This window comes from Micromys minutus (assembly GCF_963924665.1).
Source record: "Micromys minutus genome assembly, chromosome: 3".
NCBI lineage: Eukaryota > Metazoa > Chordata > Mammalia > Rodentia > Muridae > Micromys > Micromys minutus.
Window position 1 is genome coordinate 28,321,817 of NC_137972.1, and position 27,856 is coordinate 28,349,672.

Here is a 27,856-nt window from a genome sequence, read left to right on the forward strand (position 1 = left end):
GCCCTTCCTGTGGGAACCTGGTGGCCCAGGCTGCTGAGGGTGGGCTCCTTGTGGCACAGGACAGAGTTGGCTTCAGTTCCAACAATGGAACAGGAAGACTGGACCCCCAGTACCCTCTAAGGCACTAACCCCAACATCAGAGACACTGGCTGGAGAGGCGTCCGAGCAGGCAGGGCTCGCATTGGTTTTGGTTGGGTTATTTTAAATTTTTTTATAGGATGTTAATCATCAAAAGTAGAAAATAAAAATCTACATTTCATTAGAATAAGATGTTACCATGGTTACCATCTCCCATGATACTCTTTCCCACCCCTCCCCAAAACAGGGCCCTGCCCCGTTTAAAATAAATAACAACAACAACAAAAAAAAGAGGACTGTGTAAGCGCCAAAGGCTGATGCGTGAGATAATTACCGTTTTCTTTTTTCATAAAAGTTATATACAAAATGGACCCCAGCCAGTGAGGCCTTGCTGCTCTTATCCTACATCCGTCACAATTTCAACATGATCCGTGTTTTAAGCTTCATCTGGCATCTGCAGGCTGCATCCTCAGGCTCTGTTAAGGAGAGTAGTCCTGCAGGTGGACAGAAGAGACTGCATCAGGCCCCTCTGAGCAGGCAGAGGGCAGGCCCATATCTCTGTGAGAAGAAAGCCAGCCCAGTCTGCAGCACCTTACCAAACCAGCCACTGGGAGGGCCACATCTGCTTTTGCCACCCCCACTCCCTCCCTCCCCAGGCTCAGGTGGACCTGGCCCTCCCCCTCCCCCCTCCCCAGGCTCAGGTGGACCTGGCCCTCTCCCTCCCCAGGCTCAGGTGGACCTGGCCCTCCCTCACCCCTTCCCCAGGCTCAGGTGGACCTGGCCCTCCCCCTCCCCAGGCTCAGGTGAACCTGGCCCTCCCCCTCCCCAGGCTCAGGTGGACCTGGCCCTCCCCCTCCCCAGGCTCAGGTGAACCTGGCCCTCCCCCACCCCCTCCCCAGGCTCAGGTGGACCTGGCCCTCCCCCTCCCCCCTCCCCAGGCTCAGGTGGACCTGGCCCTCCCCCACCCACTCCCCAGGCTCAGGTGGACCAGCATGTCCTACCTGAGTGCCTTCCAGTTGTCCTTCTCCATGTGATTTTCAGGACCTTCACTTTCAAAGGAGGCGATGAAGAGAGCTGAGGATGGAGAGCCCCTGAGAGCCAGCATCCCCAAGGTGGGTTGCCCCTCCAGGGTCACAGGGGACCCAGGGTAAGAGGACTAGGAACTCTACCTGGGCCCTGACTGACTTCCCTGGCCACCTTAGGAGGTCAACACGCCTGGGTGGGCAGGGAACAATTGTGCTCTTAGGGAGATGGGTGTGCTGTCAAAGACACGCCCTTACCTTCCTCGCTGTAGATGGGCGCTGTGAGCAGGTAACTCTGGATCTTCTTGTCCTTCTCAAAGGGACACTCTACCTGTGTCCATGTCATGAACTCGTGGATCTGTCTGGAAATTTCCCAAAATTTCTGAAAGGACAGAAACACCAATGGTATGTCCACCCGAATGAACTATAAACATCTGAGCCAGAGACACGGTCCCTGTATCTGTCTGCTGCTTATGTTATTCCCAGAAGGAAGAAGATGGGCGTGCCAACCTGGCTGGCACTCTGGCAGCTTGTAGAGCATCAGAGATGGCAGAAATGCCTGAGGCCACTTTGTCTTGCACCCCTGCACAGGTAATTAGGCTTACAGCAGGGCCTGTGTATCTCCTGCAGGGGGGACCCAGAAGCCCCCCCCAATCTGTGACTCCAGCCTGAGGCACTCCTCAGCCACACCCACCAGGGGGAGGGGCACCAGCAGAACAAGCCACAGTCTTCCTTACCAGGGCACCAGTATGAATGCATAGTATCCAACTATCCTCAGTTAATGTGCCCTACACTCCCCCACAGTACCTTTGTTCTGCTCCCCAGTTTATCTGGAATCCTGCTCAAGTCCTTTCTTTACCTGAGTCCCTCTTCACCCCCAAGTCCCTAAGGATGGTTCCTCCTTTGCCTCCTTAGTGGAGTCAGCAGTGGTACCAGGACCCTGGATAAATACAGACCCTGTGGCAACAAGCCCCCAGATCTGCTATTCCCCAACAAATAAGACAGGAGTTGCACCTTAGGACTACTGAACAGCAGCCCCCACCCACCTAGTCCACCTGAAGGACATTCTAAACCTCAGGCAGGACTTGGAAACTATGACCCTGCTACAAAGCCACTGTCTGGTAGCTGTAGTCGTACAGGAAGGCTCTGGCTGCCCCACCCATGCTGGGACCTCAAGGGGTCGGGCTCACTTTGAAGTTAATGTGCCCATTGGGCAGGTGGTTGGTGTGGATTTTGTGCAGAAAGTAGATGTCCTTAACGAAGAGGTTGAACACGGGTATGACAATCTTCTCGCGGCTGCTGTTGGCTGTCTGGGACCTCTGCGTTGCCCCCTGCAGGGCTGTGCGGTAGTTGCAGAAGTTGCTGGAGGGGTCCATGTGATGCTGCAGGTACAGGGAACACAGAGTGAGGATTCCCCTGCAGTTATGAGACAGCAAACGGAGAGGGCCTAGTCCTGGGGGCCCAGCAGTCAACAGGGGGAGGAAAGGCCCAAAGCACCCCCTGAGTCCCCAGGCCTTGGAGATGTTATACTCCTATGGGGGCAGGGCACAGCCCTGTGTGCCCTGCTGGGTCCCTAATCCTTTCTTTAAAGCAGTGTTTCTCAACCTGTGGGTCACGACCCCCTTGGGGGGTCAACTGACCCTTGTACAGGAGTTGCCTAAGGACATCCGAAAACACAGGTATTTACATCATACATCATAACAGTAGCAAAATCACAGTAATGAAGAAGCAATAGAATCGTTTTATGGTTGGGGTCGCCACAGTATGAGGAACTGTATTACAGGGTTGCAGCATCAGGAAAGGCTGGGAACCAATACTGCAAAGTCTTCCTTTGCTCCCGACTCAAGCCAACACCACGCCCGGCCTTGCCCACGCCAGGAGGCATGCATATCAGTGTTTTCTAAACGCAAAGTAGTCTGTGGCCAAATACATCTATGTAAAGCTTCAGATGACCTGTCTGCCAGCCTCTGGGGACACCCGTGACCGCTCAGTGGCTGGCATCCCTTGGTTCTTGTGCTATTGCTCACTTTATGTTGAATCCAAAGCATCAGGACCAAGGAGAGCTCAAGTGTCCAGCACCAATGAGGCCAGCCCCATCTGTGTGACTGTGACAGGAAAGATCCTACCTCCTGCTGCCTGGGACCCTCTGTACAACAAGAGATGGGAAGGGTCGGACACCAGTACCTCTAAGACATCAAACTTGGCTGTCTTGACTTTGGACCACGTTTTCTTCAGCCGTGCCACTGGACTGAGGTTCATACCAGCTGGAGAGACATGGGCAGAGGTCAGGCTACGGAGACATAGGTGACACAAGCAGCCACACCTGTGCCTGGACACTCACATATGATGGCCATCATGGAGTTGAAGTTCCCAATGTTGAAACACTCTCGGGCCACATCAATGAAGAACTCCAGCATGCGGGTCCGGTGTTTCTTCTTTACCACCTGGAACACAGTGGGTCTGTGCAGTGTGAAACCACCGAGGGACTGCTGGGCAAAGATTACAGGGAGGGCATCGGACTTAGCTGCCAAAAAGCCTGGGGCTGTATCTTCTGGGGCTATATTTCTGTATGTGTGAGTATGTGAGTGACTGTGTGTATATGTGAGTGTGTGGCCGTGTGTATGTGAGTGTGTGAGTGTGTGAGTGTATGAGTGTGTGTTAGTGTGTGTATGTGTGAGTGTGAGTGTGTGGGTGAGTGTGTGTGTATGTGAATGTGTGTGAGTGTGTGTGTGTGTATGTGAGTGTGTGTGTGAGTATATGTGTGAGTGTGTGTGTGTGAGTATATGTGTGAGTGTGTGTGTGTGTGCGTGCACACGCGTGCTGCTCCATCTTCATCTGCTGTGTCATAGGCTGAGGGCAATAAGCTCACTATCATTGGCTCAGTAGTTCTGGACAGAAGGAGAGCACTCCAGGGATGAGGTCTTAGATATTGTGTAAAAGAATCGTTGTATCTATGAGTCGGCTGTCAGAGGCAGGATGAGATCCTGGTAGTAGGTACCACATGCATTTATTTACTTGAGTTCTGTGAGGGTAGGACTCAGCCTTGCAGAGGTGGTGGGGTGGTCACCTCACCCAGGTCTGCTATGACAAAAACTTACCCTGCACACCTCTGTAGCCACGAGCATGCTCAGGCAGTTGAACCAGTTGTCATAGGCTTCTAAACTGTAGGTCTTAGTCATGTCTCCTCGGCACTAGAGGGACAAAGCGTGTAACAGTGAACCTTGGGGACCCTGCGTGGACAAGCCAGTTACCATGGTTATCTAAGTCTCAAGACCAAAGGTTGGCGTGGACCATGCCTACATGTTCCTTGGCTGTTCTGACAAGCTAACTCATTGGTCCAAACTGACTTCTCCCATGATGCACTGCTCTGTATAGTTATTGCTAAATTCCATGATAAGCCCAGGAAGGCCACAGCCACACCTATTGGGTGGCACTATCCAATACTCAAAAGTGTGTATCACATACTAAGTGAGGCCCGCACCCAACCTGTGTTGGGGTGCAAGTGCCAAGCTCAGCTAGGCCAGCTACCAGCCATGCCTCCCAGAGTACCCCCATGTACCCTGTGATTGTCCAAGGAGTCCATGTGGCTGATGATCTGCATCAGGTCCTCAGGGCGGATACTATTGACCCGCTCCTTCAACAGGGGACAACAAGGAGAGAGGTCAGAGCTTCAAGGGAGTGTGACAGAGGCCAGCACTACCCTCCCCCTTCCACTCATACAAGGATGCCACATTCTTATAGACCCAACACCAGGCAGAAATACCCATAGCTCCAGTGAATGGATCCGCAACTAACCTGGGACAGTCAAGGCAAGCCCGCTTCCCTACCCCAGCCCAGCCTGGCCAGCAGGGAGGCATCCTTGCAGCATGCGCTGACTAAAGCAATGCCAGTGTGGTCCAACCCCAACTCCGTACAATGCTAGAGCATGCAGCAGCACTGACCAGTTCAATGTGAGTCAGCTGCTGGGCCAGCACCAGGGGGTCGCTACACACACCCAGGATGTCTTTCTGGGCGGCTGGTGGCTTGGCCTTAAGGACAGGCCCTTTGTCCACAACTGGTGACCGGAGTTTCTCCCGAAGCTCTTGGAGCTGACTTCGGGCGGCCAGGGACAGCAGCAAGCTTTGTATCATTTGGGCAATGGCTTTCTTCACTGTGCCATTCTCCTGTGAGGGTCAGGGCTGCATCAGGGGCTGGAGTGGGTTGACAGCGAGGCCACCACCACCACACGAGAGCCCCCATCTCAAGTCTACATCTGACCCTCAGCTCTCACCCTCCCATCCAGACCTAAGTACACCTTTAGGCCCAGAGTGGCTCTCAGGGAGAAAAAGAAAGGTTTTTCTGGCTGTCCCGCCAGGGGACAGGGGTAGAAGGTAGGGCTAGAGCTCGGTCTGTGGGTCTAAAAATCAATTTTCCCAGAGGTTGCCAGCATAGCCGCTGAAGACACCAGGAAGGGGTTTGTCCCTGGGTGGGGTACCCTAGGCTCACTGGCCTCTCAAGAGTCTCCCTGCAGGCTTCCCTACCCAGCAAGAGGGAACCCAGCTGCTAAACACAGGGTTCTCCATCCTGAGGAGAACTTCTCAGCTTCTGTTTTTGCCAAGGCCAAGACAAGTCTGGGAGCCGGGAAGAGCAGACAGATAGCTCCTACCAAGGCACAGGGGTGCCAAAGGCAAGGATGGAGCCACGGCAATTGTTAGGATGACACAGACCCATCTAGCCCGTTGCTGGCCGGCTAAAGCTATTCCCTGTGCATGCAACCTTAGAAGTCACACGCTACCCTCCTGGAAGGAAAAGGACCATATATGAGGATGTTTCTGTCAAAACCACCCCCCATTAAGAACACCCAAGCAGCCTGGCGAAGGACCGAGGGAGGGCCTCACCTCGTCACACTGAGTAACTCGGTGAGCAATGGCCTTCAGCTCCGCCATGGCCTTCTCATCCTGGAAGTCATAAGGGAAGGCCTCCGTCCACTCCTTCAACAGCTGCACGATCTTGGTAGAGAAGGACTTCAGCTTGGCCTGGGATAGTGAGGGGCGGGATGTGCAAGACCCCGAAGTCAGAGGAGACCATTCAATAGCAACAGTAAGAAGCTGCCCTTTTACTTCAGGGCCATGCCCCTCCCCAGGGCCTGTGCTGGGCACACAGCCCCCATGGACGTGTGAGGTTTTGCTGTAGCCACACCACAGTATGTAGCGCTCATTTGTCTCTAGCTTCCCTGAAGTGGACTCTCACTTACATTCACTTTAAAAAACAAAACGCACTACCACCATGACAGAAAAGCTGACAGTTCTCCTTGCAATGGCTAAACATTGCCCCCCCCAAAGAAAAACCCCCACCCGAGAAGGATCACAGTAGATGCAAAACTGTTCCGCCCCTTTCTGCCAGAGGCGAGTTTGGCAGGTACTCTGGGACTGGTTCGGGGTGGTATGCTGGGGAAGGCTGTTTGACTCTGCCCCAGGGAGGACATCAGAGAAACTCAAGAGACTCAGCTGTGCCCACACAGGCCAAAGCCCTCTGACACTGCCATGACTACTCCTAGATCCTAATTGGTTTGTCATCATCGCTGCTGCCCAAACCAAAGCATAGTATTGGCTTCAAGATCCTTACTGTATGAGGGCCCACTCTCCTCAGACCCAACCTGTGCAGCCTTGCCCAGCTCAGCCTAGCCTGGCACCTGTCCTGGGCACTAGGACCAGCAGATACTGGCCCAGGCATCTGTCCTCCAGGGCATCAGAATAACGGTGCCCAGTGTCTCAATCCAGAAGGACCACGCAGTCCTACTGGGACTACCAAATGATCCCTCGTGAGCAGTTGTTATCCCGAAGGCACAGCCTCCACAAAGGTAGCAGTGGCTAAGACCCCCTCTGATGCTGTTGCCCTTTAACCTCATTTCAGGGGATCGGGCACTGATAAGAGGCCAGCTGTCTCTGGGCCTCGCCCTAGGAGGGTACAAGCTCAGCACCAGCTCTAAGTCCCAGTGGCACCTTTAGGCCTGAGGGGCCACTCCTCGGGGCTGCCACAAGGCAGGGCGGCCTGCACTGGCCTCTAGGTTGACCCACTCTGTACCCTGCCCAGCTTCTCTATTTACAGCCCCTCTTCAACCTAGGAGACAAAGGGCCATCGCCCCTTCAGTGACTTACCTTCTCAGGCCCAGCCTCTAGCTGTTGCCTCTGCTCCAGGCAGATCTGCCCTACTCGAGCCAGAAGGTCATGAGGAGGCATGAAGACCCGTGAACTCAGGAGAAACGTGAAGATGTATGTCCGCTGGAGGAGGGGAGGGAGCGAATGACCATGGGTATGCTCGGCTGTACTTGGCCTGGCTTCTTCTCTGCCGACATGACCTCCGTTATCTTGTACAACCTTGTTTCTTTCTATTGCTAGGTCTGCATACTTAGGAGGCACAGCTCTGTTGGAATTCTCCAGTACCCTCTGTCCTGCCCCAAAATGAGGGAGAGTGGCCCTCGAGGTCTTTTGCCAGGTTTCTTAGGTGACATTCTGTGACCAATGGTTCTCATGTCTTATGTCTTCCAAGGGTCAGTTCTTACAGGATCTTCACAGGCTCCTCCTGCCCATGGGCAGGTGGGGTCCTCTAAAGGATTCTACCCCACTTGGACCTTGACCTACCCCCATTTGGCTGATTTAGGATGGGTTGCCTAGGTCCCTAGGACCCTGCTCCAGGAGGCAGTATTGGCCCTGCCACCCACCCATTCCCCACTGCTCTGTACAATTCTACAGCCTATCTGGGCCTCCCTCCCTCCGAGAAGCAGCCTTCTTTGGAGCCCAGATTTCCTCTCCCTGTTACTTGCTGCTACTCCAGCTCCCTCAGGGGCCAGACACTCACATCAGGATAATAGTCCACTGTCGGGACGAGGTGCTCCACCAAGGCCTCCAAGGACCCGGAAGTGAGGCGTCCATCTTGAAAAGTGAGGTCCTTGGAGCCGCTGCTGGCCCCACCTCTTTCCCCCATGCCAGGCTGCGCCTGTCTGTTACAGTTGGGCCCGAGGATGCTGGAGAAGACCACAGATGTCTGGGGCATCGCTTCCTGAGAGAGAAGAACAAGGGTGTGAGCTATATCCCAGGAGGCCTGCGGTCTATGTACATGCAAGGCTGACTAGAAGCCCCTCGGAGAAGAGCTTGGGCAACTTGCTCCCCCCAGACGCTGCAGCTCTGATGAGAATTTCTTTGCCACCGGCTCCTTGCCTGCTAGGTCTCACTCCAGGGGCCCTGACTCAGTGTAGGTTTTCCGTGTCCCAATCATAGGCTGCCTGGGCGTGTATGCAGGGGGAGGGAGAATAAACCCAAGAGCCTGAGGTCAAGACAGCCGAAGTGACCGAGTGTTAATGATGGGTGTGTGTGCCTGCTGATCATTAGCTACGCAGCTCCTGAGGAGAACCAAGGAACAGCCTTCAGGGCAGCAGATGCCAGCTTCTGAGGCAATGCATGGAGAGATTAAGGGATTAGCAGGGGCAGTAGTCTGAGGGCTGGGCTAATCCATGTATGCCGTAGGGCCAGTGTATAGTGTGCTGCTGCTGATGATAATGAGGAGCAGGAGGAGGATGATGATGATGATGATGAGAGCTTAGAGTCTGCTCTGAGCAGAGGAGCTAAGAGATAGGGCAAGAGAAGCACTTGGAAGATGGTTCTTTGGTTTTGCTGGAACACTGGGAAGGCTTGCCTGGCCAAGTAGTAGCAGGATGAGGGGGCAGGGGGTGGAACTGACCTTGGGTACTTTGAAGAACTGTCAGCACAACACAGAGTAATAGACAGGGTCTGGGGAAACCTCTGTAACTGGCTTTTGGACCTGTGGAATTGGTGCTAAAGCAGGCAGGGCAGCATCCTGGTGGAATGGCATCCTGGGACTGCCTACTCTGGATGACTGACAGAGAAACCTCGGGTTTCCTTGGAATTCTTGAAAAAAATAATCTTTTGCTGTGAGTATGGGAACTCAAGCAAACTCCCAAAACAGGCAGAGAGAACCCCATACCATAACATACCCCTTAAAGTTCAGGTACTCAGTAGCCGCATGGCTTGGGTGTCTCACACACATTAGGTACACACTATTCCCAGCCTGACTCTGCTGCATCAGAAACACGCTGGCAAGCTCAGTGCTTTGCCCCAGGAAGGTTGCATCAAGCCTGTGGACCCCTGACTTGAGAAAAGGCCTTCATCTTTCAGACTACAAAACTGAGGTCAACCGAGGTAGACTTCAAGCAAAGAAACCCTAAGATGTCCGAGAGCAGTCTGAGCGCTCCATCTCCAGGAAGCCTTCCTGCCCTCTTCTCCCGCTGACCCACAAGGCCAGAAGAGGCCTACATTGACTCTTGTGTCCCTCCACAGGCCCAGCATGGTACTTGGTAACCAAATTCACAATAAAAAAAATTGTTTGTGGTGGGTTCTCGTCACCCACAGTGGTCCTGCTGGACTTAAAGTCTCACAGAGGCTAGGGTGGGACTCAGGTTCACACAGTCTGAATGTTCAAGAGTGGCAGGTGGCGTAGCCCTAGCCAACAGCACCTCCATATCCCACACCACTGAAGTTTTGTCTCTACAGAGGCAGCAGGGCTCTGGACAGCAGGTATTATTGAGGGTAAGGGTAAGGGTAAGGGCAGGACATGCTCTAACTTCCCACCATCTCATATGGCCCCTGTGGAGCCCCTCGGACAAGGCTGCTGAACTCGGTCTGCTGGGAGAGCCAGAGCCAGGTGGAGGCTGCCTGGGTCTCAATATTCTGTGATTCTTCTGCTACGTAGGTGACAGTGAGGCTTGCTACCTTCAAAGAGAGAAGCCTGAAGAACCAGTAGGAGTCTTTGGGGCAGGCGCAGTTCCCAAAAGGTGACCGTACCATGGGAATCTGAAGTCTGCAGGGTCACTCAGAGGGAACACATGGCAAAAACTAATGCTTGATGCTGTCAATGGCAGTAAAGTGGAGATTCTGAGTCACCTCGTTTATTCCACACTGCCATTTTTACTCTTCCTCGAAAGCTTGCACAGAGGTCAAGTCACAGCCACTGGTCTCACTGACAAGCGTAGGCCGGGGTGCAGAGACAGCTAGTAGTGAAGGCAGGAGGAGAAAGACTTGAGTTGGGAGCCTTAGGCTCTGGGAACCTCGGGGAAGTGGAAATGCACTCATGAAGTCCGCTAGGAAGCCGAAACGCCTCTCATAAGGTGTCAGCCCTAGGCCCCCCTCACCTGCACCACAGATGCCATCGATCGGTTTCACTCCCATGTCACACATGCACCGATGACACAGGGAGACCACCCTACATGGATTGTCTGTAGCAGAAACTGTGGTTCCCCACAGCAGCAAGAGCACCTGGTCTTGTTAAAATCCAATGTCTTGTTCCAGGCCTGGCTTGCCCAGAACCTGTCCCTGACCAAGACCCAGAGACACCTCTTGTGCAGGCGAACAGAAGGCCAGGGAATCCGCACCCCCTGCACATTCCAGCCTCCAGTGTCTTGCGCCAGCTAAATGAGGTTCCTGCCACTGCGGCTATACATAGGAACAGCACAGAGACTTCTCAACGCCATGCTACTCAGCTCTTAAACCATCTAGGGGCAAACTTGGCATTGGCGTTTTTTGAGGATTTTCAGGTACAAAGGAGTATCAGAAATTCCCCCGCAAGACTTCTGGCTGCACCCAGACCCTCAGTGAGGTTGTGACCATTGCAGAGGACCCAAGAAGTCCCCTAGGCCGTCCCCCAGGCCAGCCAGAGGGACTACGATAGACCTGGAGTGGGCTGGTTTCTGAGACCCATCTTTACCTCTGCCTTTCATCCAAAAGGAGTTATCCTGGGCCACGCTGCAGTCCTTACACGCATGGGGAGCAGGCTGTACCCAGCTGGCTTTACCACTCCTCACCCCTTCTTCTCTATTCAAGCAAGAAAACACGCGCCTTCTAATTACAGACCTAATCAACTCGGTAAAGCACCTTGCAGCCAGACAGAGTGAGTGACTCACTGTCTCCTTGCAGACAGCCTTAAAGCTCTTCCATTCCCACATCAAGGTGGCATGAGGGCAGACCCAGGGATCCAGGATGCGGGGCTACCAGAAGGGTCTCTCCTGCCCAGGGGGAAGGAACCTGTTTCTTACCTGGCTCTAGGTAACCTCCCTATGTGGGCAGAGTTCTCCTGGCCTAAAAGGAACTGAGGTTGGGTGAGCAGACCATACCCAGTGCCTTCAGAATCACAGAGACCTTCAGGGTCTGGCTGGGCATGCAGGGCCGCTTAGCAGAGGTGAGAAAAGAAGCCATTGAAATGGATGAGCTGCAGGCTGGCTAAGTGGCCAGAGGCAAGACAGCCCAATGGAGCCGGTCTAGGAGCGTCTGCCACTATCCTGTTGCCTCTTCCCAGTTCTCCGCCACTACCTGTACACAGCCTTATCCTGCCCTCCAGGCTTGGCCACGGTGTCTGCTCAGTGCTCTCTGTTCCTGCCTGATCAAGAAGCAGTACACGGGGGCCTTGCACAGACTCATGATTGCTGCCCCTCCTGGGCCCAGCACTGAAGGAGCCACCTTGGGGTGTTGTCTCGGTCGTGCCTACAGCCCACCTCTGACCATCCAGCCCACATTTCCCTAAGTTCTCTCCCGCGACTGCAGGTCCTAGGCCCAGTACAAGGGAGAGAGAGCTTGGTATATGGATTCAAGAATGTGTTTTCTGTCTCCACATCTGTGATAAAGCCTCTGGGTTCTAGCCCCTCCAGCCTCTCTACACCCGTTCCCTCAGACGTAACCAGCTGGGTTTCTTATCCTTCCTCCCTGTAGGGTCATGTGAGGGCTAAGTCAGAAGATGAAAACTAGAATGTGTGTGTTCCTGGGGCAGTAGTAGATGTGGCCATATGACCTGTGACACGCCTTGCCCCTTGGTTCAGTGGTTGTCCCTGATTCTGATCAGGCCTCTGACCTAGGGCGACAGAGCCATCTGTACATCCAAGCTCTAGCTGAAGCATAGGGCAAGCAGACCCATCTGGCACGCACATGCCAGAGTCTGGGGCGGCTACAGGTAGCGCCTAGGAACTTCACACCTTTGGTGCATATTTCCATCCATGGGACACAGAGACCAGTAAGAAAACTCCACCCCCTCCCTCCAATTAGTCAAGCACTTCACAGAGCTCTGCCAAAGACACCTTGTGGTGTGCAAACACACTGTCCTATCTGTGCACTCTGTCTGCTGTTCCCTGGGGGCCACACTCCCCGAGGGAGTGTTCACACGCAGGCCTCCACTTCAGCTCTGGAGATCTGGGCCCGGAAGATAGCAGTGTTGAGCCCCTCCATCATCCAGAACATGCTCCTGTTGGTGGCTCCAGAGCCTAAAGAGGGAAGGGGGAGGAGCTGCACACCTAGCAAAGAGCCAGCTTCCTCCAGCTGTTGCTAGGAGCAATCGTCACATCTTTGTAAGCCTCAGGACCACAGCCACAGACGGCAGTGCGGCCATCTGACTGTGGGTAGGGGCACAAAAAGGGTGGCTCCAAGCTCACAATGAGCCCACCGAGATGTGAGCCAGGCAGGCTGCAGTGCAGGGAGGGACAATGGCCCCGGACGTGGAGATGCTTCCAGCAGATGGGAGCTGGAACTCTGCCCAGCACAACAGCAGCGGCAGGCAGCCAGGGCCAAGAGACGCTTTGGATCTGACAGAGCTGAGAGAGTAAGGCCGTGAGCAGTTTGTCTACGGCTGCGAGACACCCTGGGAAATCACAAGCTGGTCGACAAGATTTGGCTACAGATCATGAAGAAGGTCCCCTCTTCCAATCCTGACCGAGATTTTAGTGCCCCTCTATGCACCAAGCAGCACTGGCCGAGCTGGCTGGAAACCACTATGGGGCCTTAGCCACTTTTCCTGTTGCCATGATAAAAACACCCAGCAACAGGACTGAAATGAGAAAGGGTTTGTTTTGACTCCGTTGGAGGGTTCAGTCCATCTTGGTGGGGATGGCAAAGCAGCAGAGGCTTGAGGCAACCAGTCACATTGCATCCACAGTGGGGAGGCTGTGCTTGGAGAATACTGTCCTCCACTTACAACTCTAGATGGGCTGAGAGACTCTACTCCCGGGGGTGGTCCTGGAACTGAGGACAGCTGCTGCACTGGAGACCAAAGGATTCAGACCAGAGGCAGTGCCTCTCCTCACTGCGTGCTGTATGGGTCATCTCCACATCCTCTCCTGGATGTGAATAGCCTGAGACATCCTGCCCTTTCCCTCTCTTGTGTGCTTTTCCTGTTCCTCTACTGAGGATGCTCATGGAGGACAAGAGCCGGGTGGAGTGGGGAGGCCTGGGTGTGATTTGGCCTCCAGAGATCTCATTAAAGACTCCATCCCTGGCTGCCAACAATCAGCCTAATGGGACCCAGGGAAGGGATAGACACGGACTTCAGGACAGAGTCAGGTCACTGTAGACTGTTCCCCTCACTCTTGTCCTGGAGTCTGCACCCCACCCTGTATGCATGCTTTGGGGATAATCTCAGGAAACACGCCCTTATTTTTATCCTGTCAGCCTCTAGCTTGATACCTCGGAGGCTCTAGATAGCAAGTCTGGGGACTGGGGAGAGCAGAGTGAAGCTTCCTTCAGGAGATGGGGGCAGCAGGGGGCAGGGAGGGGGGCAGTGTAGCCTGTTCCAACTGACAGTTCTGGATCCTGCAACTTCTGAGGCCCAGCTACCTGCTTCTAACACCAACTCTCTCTAGCAGGTTCCTTCCCAAGAAGAGGCAAGGGCCAGCAGTCTTCCCAGGACACCTCACCCTACGTTTTATAAAGTGTAACTCTCCATCCCAGAGACACTAAGGGAAAAACTTTGGATGTCCCAGAGGGACAACCGGCTAGCAGGCTGCCCTTAAACACAGCCAACCCCATCCCAATAGAGAGCAGGGCAACGTCCTAAGAAAGGGCCAGTTTCGGGTACAGCTGGGAAGCATAGGTCGGCCATCCTCTCTACTGAAGAAAAGAACTGTCTCTGGTGGGTTTGCCAAGCACATTCAGAACGCGAGGGCCCTTCTGGGATTCCAGCCTATGGTTCTAGAAATGTCTAAGGAAGGTAGAAGTAGCTTTCACCTAACCTTGTTGAAGTTTAAGTTCTATTATTAGAATTCAGAGAAAGCCATGAACTGGGCACCAGTGTAACTCGGCTCACATAAATATGCCTCTCCTATAACACAGGAGAATGCCCATTTCTCAGATAAGGACGGCAAGGCCTGGCCCTCCATACCTGTGCTCTGAGACTCAGGCTGGAGGTGATATGCAGGTTAGCCCAGGTTTGCCTTCCCCCACAACCCCCCAACATCTCCTCAGGAGCATGAAGGAAGGCTGAAAGAGAGGAAGGCCAACCCTCTGCCCAGATGGACAGGTGGATAAAGGTACATTCCTTCAGTGTTTTGCACATGGTTTCAGGGACTCCGAGGCTCCCAGAGGGTTATCCTTAGGCCCCAAGCAAAGCAACCAAGATTTCTGAAAAACTAGGACAAAAATGGCCCTGAGGGTGCACTTTGCATAAATACCCAGGGTTCTGCCAGAAGGTGGGGGGTGGGGGCATTAGCTGGCTCCCTGTCTCTGCCAGTTTGGGGAGGGGTCTGCTTTCTGAGGCAACACCAGGCTTCTATTTTTTAACCTACTCAACAAAAACTGAGACTATTTTTAGCTCTGCAAGCTGCAGGACATCACAATTAGCAACTGAAAATTACACATCCTGCCTGTCTCTCCTCTGCTGGCTGGGCGGGAGTACTCCAGGATGGAGCTGGGGCCCAGCCCTGTTCCCCTACCCTCAAGGGCACAAACCAACAGGCAGATCCGAGATCACAGTCAGGGCTATGCTAGCTGCCTAGACTCAGGTGGAGGGCATATGAGCCCAACTCTGACAGGGACCCCACAAAATGGCTCCCATTCACTCTTCCCAGAAAGCCTTTGCACTGAGCTGGGGCAGGAGAGAGATACCAAAGCATTCACTCCTTGTTCATTAATGGATGCTCACTACATGCACAACCAGCTTTCTGGAGCTGGTACAATCCTTTCTGCAAGCCTTCAGTGGTACAAAGAATTTGCATCAGAGGCTTTGGGCCTCTGTCATATCTCCAGAAGGCTGCTTTCAGGTCGCTGGCAGGGCCAACACACTCTCGAATACAGCGGTTCTAAATTATAACTAGGAATCAGAGCGGGCGCGCAGGAAGTGCAAGTAGAAGACTGGGTGTGTTAGGTGAGGCAGGGGGCACAAATGAACTTCACACCCCTCCAGCCAGAGTTCCCTCAGGACAGGGACTTGGGCATGTCCCCTGCAGCTCTTTGTCAGTCCTGTACCCTCAGGGTCTGGGGCACCATTTGTATTGAGGGGCAGTGGGAACCTGACTGGCAGACAGAGCCCCCTATGTGCACAGGCAGGGGTTCAAAAATCTGCTGAGGCCAAACAAGGCTTCCGTGTAGGAAACGGGCTATCTTCTCCTGCCCTACACTACCAACAACTTCATCATCAATTCTGCCCTTCAATACGCAGGCTCTCACTTCCCACAGGCTGAAGTTCCCCTCTCCGCTTGAAGCAGGTGACACTTGGAAGCCTGGCTCAAGTCTTGAGTGAAAAGTTCCCGTGACACAAGCTACAGGTAAACTACGGCCTGACGGTCTTCAGCTAAGGCTCTGTCCAGCCCAAAAGACTCCCAGGATCAGATAAATGTCTGATTTATTGCTGAGCGGAGTCATCTCTTGAACCCCTCCTTCGAGCTCTTGTTGTGGTCCTGTCCTCTGGATCAGCAGATGGGCAAGGTCCAGCCACACCTATAGCCTAGGCCTGAGCTGGCCAGAAAACAACTATGTCATTCTGCTGAGACCAAGCACCTCCCCCGTAACATGTGACAGTGAAGTGAAGCTTTGAGGCTCGGGGCGTGGGGTGCACACGGCTGCTTTGACAAGAGCGGAACACAGACTGGGAGCTGGTACTGGCCTTTCCCTGGCCAGGCCTCTGGCCCCCCTGTTAACACCGTGTAAGGCAGCCAGCTGTCCCATGGCACAGGTAGAGAAGACAGAAGTCGCCTCTGACTCCTGGCAGATGGGTCCCTTGGCCTGTGAGTCAACCCTGTACCAGGCAAGGAGGCTCAGAGTGGCTGTGGCTTAGGGTGACCACTTGCCTCCTGACTTTATTGGGGGTGCAAAAATAGCTTCCTTTGAAGAGTAAAAGGTTGTCAAAGGACACTGATTCCTTGCCCTAGGGATTTCCTCTGCTGCTCCCAGGAAATCCCACCCAGGAAATCCCACTTTCTTGAGATTTGAGTTCCCAAAATACCACAGAAGGTCCAGATGACCTCTGTGGAATGTCCCAACGCCCTAGGTGTGCCTGGGGGTGTACTGATAAAAAAAATGTATGATTCTTCCCCTTTGAATTTCCTCATTCCACCTGTCCTCCCCCTCCTTTGTAATTTTTGCCTTTATAAGCCTGTTACAAGTTCAGGCCGGGGTCGAACTCCTCTACCCCTGCGTGGTGTATGAGTCTCGACCCCAGCATGCTGGCCTGAGATCTCACTCTTTCACTTTCAATAAACTTCCTCATGTGATTGCAGCAAGTCTGGTCTCAGTGCCTCACTGGGTGCGCGCCTCTCCTGAGATTTGAGTGAGGGTCTCCCTTCGGAGGTCTTTCATTTGGGGGCTCGTCCTGGATTTGCGCGACCACCCAGGGGCCCTAGACCTACTTGGAGGTAAGGATTTTCTTTCCTTTCTTTTCTTGTTGTCCTGTTGTGACTCTGTGTTTGTGGATTGTCCAGATTGTGATTCTGTGTTTGTGATTTGTTCAGAGGTCTGGTGCGATCGCAGTTCGGTATTCGCAAACGCTCTAACCGAGTCTGCTCTTCCAAGGGAGGAGTAGAGTGGACGGGGATAGACGTGTCCAGGGTCCACCGTTTGCTCGCCCTGGGAGACGTCCCAGGAGGACAGGGGGAGGACCAGGGACGCCTGGTGGACCCCCACGGGAAAAGTCGGGAGATCAGTTTTTCTCCTTGACGATCTGTGTCAGAGGGCCAATTCTGGGCCATCTGGCTCTTTTCGGGATTTCGGGTCGACTCCAGGTCGGCGACTGACTTTGTCTCTCTGTTTTGTAGTATCTGTGAGTGTTTTGTGTGTGTGTGTCAGAACTAGAAATGGGCCAGACTGTGACAACCCCACTAACACTGACTTTGAACCATTGGACGGACGTTAAGACAAGGGCCCATAATCTTTCTGTTGAAGTCAGGAAAGGACCGTGGCAAACTTTCTGCTCCTCCGAATGGCCGAGTTTTGGCGTAGGATGGCCTTCGGAGGGAACTTTTAATCTATCTCTCATCTCCGCTGTTAAGCGAATTGTTTTTCAGGCTTCAGGGGGACACCCCGATCAGGTTCCATACATCATCGTGTGGGAGGACCTGGTCCAAAACCTGACATCCTGGGTGAGACCCTGGACAGCGGGGGCAGAAACGGCAACGGTGGCCGTGGCCTCGAACAAGCTGGCACCTGCTCCATCGGCCCCCACGCAGATCTATCCTGAAATTGATGATGGTTTTCTTCTCCTCGACAACCCTCCACCCCCATACCCTCAACTGGCTTCTCATGCAAGTCCCCCACAGGCGCCGACTCCCACTGACTCCCAGACGGCCTCTGAAACAGAACCAGCGGCCGGGACCCGAAGCCCCCGGGTTCGAAGCCCAGGGGGAAATGGCGCGGGGCTTGGCTCTGCTATTGCCCTACCATTACAGGCTTATGGACCCGCCCCAGCTCCGGGAGAAGTAGTCCTGCTACAGTATTGGCCGTTTTCATCAGCCAATATGTATAACTGGAAAACTAACCACCCCTCTTTTTCAGAGGACCCCTCGGGCCTGACGGGACTCCTTGAGTCCCTGATGTTTTCTCATCAGCCCACTTGGGACAACTGCCAGCAGCTTTTGCAGGTCCTCTTTACTACGGAAGAGAGGGAGAGGATCCTCCTGGAAGCTAGAAAAAATGTTCCAGGACCAGATGGGACCCCCACCAATTTCCCTAATCTTATAGATGCAGCTTTTCCCTTGATCCGCCCTGACTAGGATTACAACTCTGCAGAAGGTAAGGAGCGTCTCAAGGTCTACCGCCGGGCTCTAGTGGCAGGTCTCAAGGGAGCCGCAAGGCGACCCACGAATTTGGCTAAGGTAAGAGAGGTTCTTCAGGGACCTGTTGAGCCGCCGTCTGTGTTTCTTGACAGGGGTTATACCTTGACCCAACCTCTGAGGGTCAGCAGGCAGAGGTGGCTATGGCCTTTATACAGCAGTCAGCATCAGATATTAAGAAAAAGTTACAATGGCTAGAGGGGTTCCAAAACTATACCTTGCAGGATTTGGTGAAGGAATCAGAGAAAGTGTTTCATAAGGAGGAGACTGAGGAAGAGAAGCAAGAAAGAGAGAAGCAGAAGGCAGAGGAAAGAGAGGACCGGAGGGTAGTAGACAAAAAAGGAATTTGTAGGATTTTGGCCACAGTAGTGAAGGGCCAGGGAGTTAGGAATCAAGTCTGGCACTAGGAGGGAGCCTCTTGGCAAAGGTCAATGTGCTTACTATAAAGAAGAAGGCCACTGAGACAAAAAATTGCCCCAACAAGAAAAAAAGGGGACACCAGCAACAGAAGCCCCGGACATGTGGCTCCAAAGTTTTAAATATTTATGGACTACCCGAAGATCTGTGGATCTCGGAGTGGGCCGGGTATCCCACTTATTCATTGTAATGCCAGACTGTCCCTGCACCCTGTTGGGGAGAGACTTCCTGACTAAGATGGGGCACAGATTCACTTTCACTCTGGTGGACCACAGGTTAGAGGTCCAGAAGGGGAGCCTGTGCAGGTTCTAACCATCCAGTTGGAGGACGAGTACCAACTCTAAACAGCCTGCCTCAGATCAGACGGGCTGGTGGCTGCAGGCATATCCACAGGCCTGGGCGGAGACTGCAGGAATGAGGAAGGCTAAGAACCAGCCCCTGCCCATATGGAGCTGAAAGTACAGGCTAGTGGTGCGTTAGTACCCCATATCAAAGGAGGCATGAGACGGTATCAAGACACTCATCATTCAGTTACTCCAACAACTTCGTATGTGTCCATCATCCTGAGGTGTGCCTCTCCTACTGGTGCGGAAACATGGAACCAACGACTGCTGGACAGTTTAAGATCTCTGAGAGGTAAACAAATTGGTGGCAGAACTCCACCTTACAGTACTTAACCCCTATAACCTGTTGAGCTCATTGCCCTATCCAGGACCTGGTGTACAGCACTGGACTTGAAGAAAATGCATCAATGGACTCATCTAGAGGTAGACAAACTTGTAAAGACTGTCTTGAGGTCAAATTCTTTTGTGCCAGATTTGACTAGATAACTGTGTGCCATGTTAGAAAGCAAATGTATGTAGAAGGCTGGGAGGAGAGAAGATAGACCTGAGGTTTACTGAGAAGTGGATTTTACAGAACTGAGCCAGGAAGATATAGATATAAGTATCTATTAGTCTTTATAGATACATTTTCTGGGCGGGTAAAAGCCTCCCCACAAAGAGAGAAATGGCAGCAGCGGTCATAGCTAAGAAGATTCCAGAAGAGATCTTCCCTAGGTTTGGCACCCCTAAGGTAATTGGATCAGACAATGGGCCATCTGTGTTGCCCAGGTAAGTTAGATATTAGCTTGTTTATTGGGGACTAATTGGAAATTACATTGTGCTTACAGACCCCAGAGCTCAGGACAGGTAGAAAGAATGAATAGAACTCTAAAAGAGACCCTTACTAAATTAGCTATTGAGACCGGCGGTAAAGACTGGGTGACCCTCCTCCCCTTTGTGCTTCTTAGAGTCCGAAACTTGCCGGGGCGTTTCGGCCTTACCCCTTATGAAATCCTACATGGGGGACTGCCCCCCTTAACGGAGTCGTGCGGGATATTGGATCCTGGCACTAACTCCCCCTCCTCCTCTGCTCTATTTGCCCACTTAAAGGCCTTAGAAGTTATTAAAACACAGATCTGGAGTCGAATAAAAGAAGCCTACACTCCAGGAACCACCGCGGTGCCCCACAGGTTCCAGGTCGGAGACTCAGTCCTGGTCAGACGACATCGCGCTGGCATGCTTGAGCCCCGGTGGAAGGGACACTACCTGGTGCTGTTGACTACCCCCTCGGCAGTCAAGGTCAACGAGATTGCTGCTTGGGTACAGTGGCAGCTGGTGACAATTCTCTTAAGCTGCACCTTCGTCGTAGCCCCAACCTTGGGTAATAACCCCCATGCCCCTCAAAAATTAACCTGGGAAGTGCTTAGTGAAGTGGGCGACATAGTGTGGTCAACTACCCCTTGGACTTGGTGGCCTGATCTTGCACCCGATGTCTGTAAGTTAGCAGCCGGCTCTATGGCCTAGGATCTTTCCAGTTATACCAATTTAGAAAAGCCACCCCCAGAAGAACAGTGTGTCCCTCATGGCATAGGGAGCACATTGGGGTGTTCAGGACAGTTTTACCGAGCCAACCTTCAGGCAGCAGACTTCTATGTCTGCCCCGGACAGGGACACACCAGGGAAATGAAGAGAGGGGCCTCAGACTATTTTTGTAGTAAATGGGGATGTGAGACCATGGGAAAAGCCTACTGGAACCCTTCCTCCGCTTGGGATCTAATTATAGTTAAAAAGGGTCGTAGGCCAGGGGAGCCAGAGAAAGGGGAAAGAGATCCATCCAAATACCTGGCTTATAGGACTGGGTGTGCCTCTGAAAGCTCCGGTAGCCCTCAGGGACCGTGCAAAGACAGTTATTGTAACCCTCTAAATATCAGCTTCACCCCATAGGGAAAACAAGATCGTCAGTGGGTAAGAGGAAACCGTTGGGGATGGAGAGTCTATACTGGCAGAGGGGACCCTAGATTCATTTTTTGTTATTAAGATAAAGATAGAGAGTCCACCCACATGACCCGTAGGCCCCAATTCGGTGCTTGATAACCCTGCACCCAGGCCTGAGAGTCCTCCTTGTCTCACTCTGTCACCAAAGGAGGACTTGTATCCCCTTTTGACCACACCCTCCTATCTCCCTATGAGAACTGAGGACCGCCTTTTCAATCTGCTTGATAGTGCATTTGTTGTTTTAAACCGCTGCTACTTTGACCTTAGCTGTCTTGTTAGGACTTGGAGTGGCAGCAGGAATTGGAACAGGGGCAGCTGCCCTCATCCAACAACCTTACCACTATAATGAACTCAGAGCAGCTATGGACGCGGACCTGGGAGCATTAGAACAGTCCATAACCAAACTAGAAGAGTCATTGACTTCATTATCAGAGGTAGTGCTACAGAACAGGAGGGGATTAGATCTGCTTTTTCTAAAGGAAGGAGGGCTCTGTGCTGCCCTAAAAGAAGAATGTTGCTTTTACGTAGATCATTCTGGTGTCATAAGAGATTCTATGGCAAAGCTTAGAGAAAGACTAGAAAACAGAAAAAAAGAAAGAGAAACATACCAAGGATGGTATGAAAATTGGTTTAACCGGTCACCCTGGTTCTCTACCCTAGTCTCTGCTTTAGTCGGGCCTTTACTCATTTTAATGCTAATCCTAACCTTTGGGCCATGCATCCTCAATAGACTGGTGACTTTTATAAAAGAAAGGGTGAGTGCTGTACAGGTAATGGTCGTAAGACAACAATACCAGATATTACAAGAAGCTGAGGGATCGCTCTAAGATTAGAGCTTTTTACAAAAAGAAAAACGGGGGAATGAAGAGTAAAAGGTTGTCAAAGGACACTGATTCCTTGCCCTAGGGATTTCCTCTGCCGCTCCCAGGAAATCCCACCCAGGAAATCCCACTTTCTTGAGATTTGAGTTCCCAAAATACCACAGAAGGTCCAGATGACCTCTGTGGAATGTCCCAACGCCCTAGGTGTGCCTGGGGGTGTACTGATAAAAAAAATGTATGATTCTTCCCCTTTGAATTTCCTCATTCCACCTGTCCTCCCCCTCCTTTGTAATTTTTGCCTTTATAAGCCTGTTACAAGTTCAGGCCGGGGTCGAACTCCTCTACCCCTGCGTGGTGTATGAGTCTCGACCCCAGCATGCTGGCCTGAGATCTCACTCTTTCACTTTCAATAAACTTCCTCATGTGATTGCAGCAAGTCTGGTCTCAGTGCCTCACTGGGTGCGCGCCTCTCCTGAGATTTGAGTGAGGGTCTCCCTTCGGAGGTCTTTCACCTTCTCTGCTCTGAGGCTCCTCGTCTCCCTTTGCCCACCTGTGCTCTCTACAGTGAGCAAGTTCTTGGGAGAACTGGCCCCTAATCTGGTGGCTGGGCTGTGGGGACAGCAAGCCCAGTGGCCACAAGAGAACTAGAGATCAACGGGCCATACACTGACTAACCTTGTAAGTCCCACAGAAGTCTAACCTCAAGAAGCCATAGTTACAATGCTATAAAGAATACATGCATTTGGGGCTGGTGAGATGGCTCCTTGCATAAAGGTACTTGTACCAAGACCCAAAATCTACCTGAGTTTGATCACCAGGGCCCACGTGGTAGAAACAGAGAACTGACTTTTGCTATTATCTGACCTCCACAACCACGCAGGGACATAAGTGTCTCACACACACATGCATAAATAAATTGTTTTTAAAGAAGGGTCGCATTTGCCTTGCTGTGCTCTTAGAACAGGCCAGGGCCTGGCATAGGGTAGCAGGCTGGGTTCCCACAAGGAGGCGAATGCCATGGGAACCAGAGTGCCAGCCACAGCACCTCCTTTGGTGCTTCTCCACAAAGGCAGGGCCTGAACACAGCACTGATAATTAAAGTTTTATTGCAGGTACATGGCTCATTTTTTTTCTTCTGAAATTCTTACGATTACCATATTTACTATGAATTAACAGAGGAATTCTGCCATCTCCACGCTCTTAGCTACAGATCCTGCTATGTCTGAGCATTCCCCTCTCCCTTCCCTCCCCCACTGCCTCTTTTTTTTTTTTTTTTTTTTTTTTTTTTTTTTTTTTTGTCCATCAGCTTCTTCTAGTGGCTGCTCGGGGGACAGAATGTCATTGTCCACCAATAACTACCCCATTCTCAAGGTCTGAGAGGCGTGGGCTGGGAGCAGGTGGGATTTCAGAGAATCCCAGGCGTTTCCCAGCAGGCAGGGTGGCTGCAAGCTCGCCTCCCACCGACCCGGGGCTTGGAAAGTTGCAGCTCGTGGCCTATGTTGTCATCTCCTCTTGTGCTGACTCTGTAAGAATCAACTGCCTCCCTCGCACGCAGTTTGGCTTCTGGGTCTTGTGTTTCTGGAGCCCATCTGGTCACAAACATGGACAGCAGACAAATAGGGCATCTTAGCAAATTATCCTCCTCTTCCTACTTTTCCCAGGGAGCTATGGAAGAGAGAGGAGAAGTGATGTGGGAAGCCACCCTTGCGGGGTCCTCTGTTCCAAACGCTGAAGTAGAACGCCCTTCTGCTGGTCGGAGCCTAGGGCGGCAACCAGGACACTTGCCCAGATCCAACAGGAAGAGACCTGAGCACACTACTGACACCTTGGTCCAGGCCATAGCCCTGTATAAGGCTCATGGCCTAAGAGAGGCAACAAGCTTGCAGGGTCAGAGGTGAGATAGGAGGGCGGAGGAAGACGGTGCTTCTCAGAGCTGTCAGCCACTCTCCATGGCTGCCTGTGGATCCTGAATATAGACAAGGAACAGGGGGTCCTTTTAATTTTAAATGACACTTAATTAGACTGAGGAAAGTTTTTTTTTCCCCCTTTGTGTTTAAAAACAAATCATTCCCCTTACTTAGATTTTCATCTTGGCAGATGTCCAGAGACGCATCCCTGAGACCCATATGGCTTGGAACAGGGAACCTTCTGTGAGTCAGTGAGTGGTAAGGATGGTGGAGTGGGAAGGGTACCCACCTCTCTGCTGGGCCCTCATCCAGTGGCTGCAGACTCTGAGACAGGACAGGACACATGTCCTCGTCTCCCTATGCTGCATACACGGCAGCATTCCTGTGTGTCCAGGCCCTGGCGGTTCATTCAGGGCCAGTAGTGTGGCCACCCCCGTCCTTCCCTAGGGCAGTTCACATTACTATATCTCATTTTCCAGGAAAAACTACAAATATCCAAGGGGCTGAAGCCATCATCCCAGGGCTTACAGCTAATAGGTGATACACGGGGTCGCTAATAGGTGATACACGGGGTGCTTTTTGAGTGGAAGCACCATCCCTCACCTAGCCAGTAGTAGGGGACTCTAGGGGAGGTTGGGGCAGCCTGAGGTGAAAGCTGAAGAGAGGGGCTGGATCCTAAGAGAGCAAACCATTGGGGAAAATAACCCTCACAGAAATTCTAAATAAAACAAAATTACGGCAAAGGAAACAGGGTGAAGGACTTGCCAGGAGGTAAACAGATTTAGTTGGAGGCAATAGAACTCCTTAAATTCAAGAGCTGCCTCTTTGAAATACAACTAAAAAAAAAAAAAAAATCTTACAGTGGAACACAGTGGTTCCTACCTGTAATTTCAGCACTTGGGAGTCTGAAGCGGGAGGGTCATGAGTTCCAGGTCAGCCTAAAGTCACAGTGAAACTAAAGTCACAAAAACAACAAACAAACCAACTTTCCTGGGATTGGCGTGGAAGTATTGCTCAGTGGTCAGTACAGGCCTAACATGCACAGTGACCAAGATCCCACCGAGACAGGGACAGGAAGAGAGAGATCACCTGGTCCTGGCAATTCTAAGCAACAAAGGGAAAGTAAGATGAAGGGAGGGAAAATGGGGGGAGCTTTTTACAAACCCCACTATGCAACTTTACATGGTCTGGAAGCCCTGTGAACTGGCATCTTCCCAGAAAATACAAATAATCGGAACAGACTAACCATGTTTAGAACTTGAACAGACCAATAATCGCAATGCACGTTAAGGAAGTTGACAACCACCTGAAGCTTTCGAGGAAACAAAAGCAGGCCAGGCTGGGGCTTCCTAACTCCAATTCTTTTATGCCTCTGAGAGTCAGAGAGTGTCGCATGATACTTAAACCACTGAAAGCCAGATGCGGTGCTATCTGCCTGTGACCCCAGTGCTCTGGAGGCAGAGGCAGCTGGATCTCTATGAGTTGAAGGTCAGCCTGGGTTAGGTAGTAAGCCCAGGATAGCCAGAGCTAAAAGAAGAGATGCTATGCCTACTCCCAACACAAAAGCTAACTAAAACAAACAAACAAACTACTTCAGCTATAGGATCCTCCAGAAAAGCTTTTCTGCTCGTCCTATGAAGCACAGCCAAGAACTCCAGAAGAGACCAATGTCTGTAAGAATGAGGCGCCCATAAACATAGCTGCAAAACACACCAGGAAACAGCCTCAAATCGACAGAGCGAACTCGGGAACATTTTAAAACACAACAGAGCCTGGCCTAACCCAATTTATTCCAGGAACATGGAAACAAATAAGCCCAGAAATTTCTTACGTCATTTCATTGACACACTGGATACAGGAGAGCCGTGGTGAAACTGTTCTCGGTGAGTACCTCAGCAGTGAGTGTGGGGCTGGGCTGAGGACAGAGAGCTGTAGGCACCAAAGGGCCAATGGTAGACTTAGGGAAACAGGACAGTACTCCCTACAGTGAGGCAAGCCCAGGATGACCAACTGCCACAGGAATTGTTGCTTTGCATCCTGGGTTTTAGTACTCTCGGGGATGGCTGATGGGGTGCTATACCCACTTTCTTCCAGGTCTAGGCACCCCAGGGCCACCACTGACAGAGGCTGGAATCCTCAGAAGCACAGGCGAAAAGATCAAGGGGTTTGAATAGAGACTTGGGCCAGCAGACGGGGGCAAGCAGGACAGCTGAGGGGCACCAGGATGGAGCAAGCCCATCAGACTTCCTTAAATTCTAGACTGCACACCCCCCAGCTACATTTCACACCATCGGTGCAGACTCCAGACTTTGTGGTCTCTGCTGGGGCTAATGATGCCTCCACCCAGCCTAGCCAAATGCCCACGGTCCTGTCAGCTGTAAGGCCTCTTTGCGGTACTATCAAAACATACCCAAATCATTTCTCTCTCATCTTCTACTGTCTCTGTTACCAGAGTCTGAACTCCCTGATTGTGTTTCCTGGCTGGCCCTGTCCTTGATGGCCTGAAGCCCCCAGGCATAGTTATCCCTAGGGCATGTCCTGCTGGTCTCTGGTGCCCCAAAAGCCCAACATCCCACACTGGTGACTTCCCCACCCAGAACTGCCCTGTCATCCTTAAATGTTCCCATCCACTTAGTTCTTCCTTATTCTTCCCCAGTGGGGTCCTTATACCCACAGAACATCTCTGTGGCCTCCTCAGGCCACCCCACACTGGGAGTCAACACAAGTGTGCCACACCCCTAGGGAGACCAGGTCAGCCTGTGTAGCCCCCTGGTGGTTAGAATGACGTATGTCACTGAGCTCCAGCACTGAGGTGTGGATGCAGGGTCCCTCCCAGTCTATGTCCCTGTCGACCTGTTCCTCAGCAAGAAGTGGGTGGCACAGCAGAGGTGATTTGGGATAAACGTTAGCAGAGGAGACAGCACCTGTGCTGTGAGCCACTGAAGTTGAGCATTGTTTAGCCTCCGAATAACGCCCAGAAGCATCCTTCCTGATGCACTCCTGCTGTGGGCTACTCCTCGACGATCACCTTCAGTCCATAATGTAGCATGCTCTCTGTATTACCCACTGCAGTGGTTCTCAACTTTCCTGATGCTGCGACCCTTTAATACAGTTCCTCCTGTTGTGCTGAGCCCCAACCATAAAACCTATTTCATTGCTACTTCTTAACTGTAATTTTACTACTGCTATGAATCGTAATGTAAATATCTGATGTGCAGGCCATCTGAGAGGCAGCCCCCGTGAAAGAGTCATTTAACCCCAAGGGGTCTTCACCCACAGGTGAAGAACCAATGACTTTCTGAAACCCAGATGCGCTCCCCTGAGGATCTGAACTGTGGCCTGCTTAGTTCCCTGCAAACCACAGCGCCAGCGCATAGCAGGTGCTTAATAGTCTCCACGCTTCCGTATCACTGGTCTGCACTGAACCTGGTCTAGGCAGGTCTGTGTTCTTCTCCTGAATCCCACTGCCCATCACAGCTCAAAAGAGGCTTCTCTGAAACAGCTAAGAAGGTGCAGCGGTGGCTCAGGCTCAGGGTTAATTTTAGGGAAATTCTCAGCCTTCCCCACACTGGGCACTCTTCTCTTTAAACACATGACATTTGAGAATGCACAGGCACAGCCGTGCCCCCACACCTGCCGCCTCTTAACGACTCTCACTTAAACCTCCCATATATAAACACGTCCTCTCTCCCGCCCACACATCGCACACACAAGCACACACCTCCCACATGACCAACCACTCCATCATAGACCGCCCCCCACTCCAAGCACTTAAAGAGTAAATAGTGGTTCTGAGCCCAAGGATAGGGAAAATTCCAGGATCGCCACTGCTCTTTACAAGTCTGTCCTGTCCGGGCAGCCTTTGCTTTCTTCGGCCGGCACCCCGACCCCTCCGCCGAACACCCCCCCCCCCCGTAGCGCTTTACTTTGGAGTCTGGCATCAGCAGAGGACAGGAAGGCAGCGGCTGCACTTTGGGCGAGGCCCGAGTGGCGGCAGGTGTCCGGGTAGGGACAGGAGAGAGAGTTGCCCTGGCTGTCCTGGGCCAGCTCCTTACTTGCCACGCTTTCCAAGCCCCAAGCTCCGGTGGGTAGAAACCTTAACCTTGCTGCCCTGCTGTGGTCAAGACATTGCCCCGCAGTGCTCCTAACCCGCAGTCCCGCACTGCCACAGCCCTACCTGGGGCTCCAGAAACATCCTGCCTGAGGCTCCCGCTACCCGACCCGC

At 52.4% G+C, this 27,856-nt stretch overlaps 1 protein-coding gene across 1 annotated transcript; it reads right to left on the reverse strand.

The window, feature by feature from the left end:
• Positions 1-461: 461 nt before the first annotated feature.
• Positions 462-27,856, reverse strand: RASGEF1A (RasGEF domain family member 1A). The gene is made up of 13 exons (XM_080915067.1): positions 27,809-27,856; positions 7,938-8,138; positions 7,238-7,360; positions 5,978-6,115; positions 5,042-5,263; positions 4,660-4,734; positions 4,199-4,291; positions 3,442-3,544; positions 3,285-3,364; positions 2,291-2,482; positions 1,359-1,482; positions 1,080-1,152; positions 462-572 (listed from the first exon to the last, which is right to left on the reverse strand). The coding sequence occupies exons 1-13, from the start codon at positions 27,824-27,826 to the stop codon at positions 548-550; spliced, it is 1,467 nt and encodes a 488-aa protein (XP_080771193.1). The 5' UTR covers positions 27,827-27,856; the 3' UTR covers positions 462-547.

What these genes read in the sequence shown, in the direction of transcription:
- RASGEF1A (XM_080915067.1), bottom strand. An exon ending in GAGTTACTCAGTGTGACGAG is followed by an intron (nt 5,264 to 5,977) that starts GTGAGGCCCTCC and finishes TGACCCTCACAG; the next exon opens with GAGAATGGCACAGTGAAGAA. An exon ending in AGCTGACTCACATTGAACTG is followed by an intron (nt 4,735 to 5,041) that starts GTCAGTGCTGCT and finishes CCCCTGTTGAAG; the next exon opens with GAGCGGGTCAATAGTATCCG.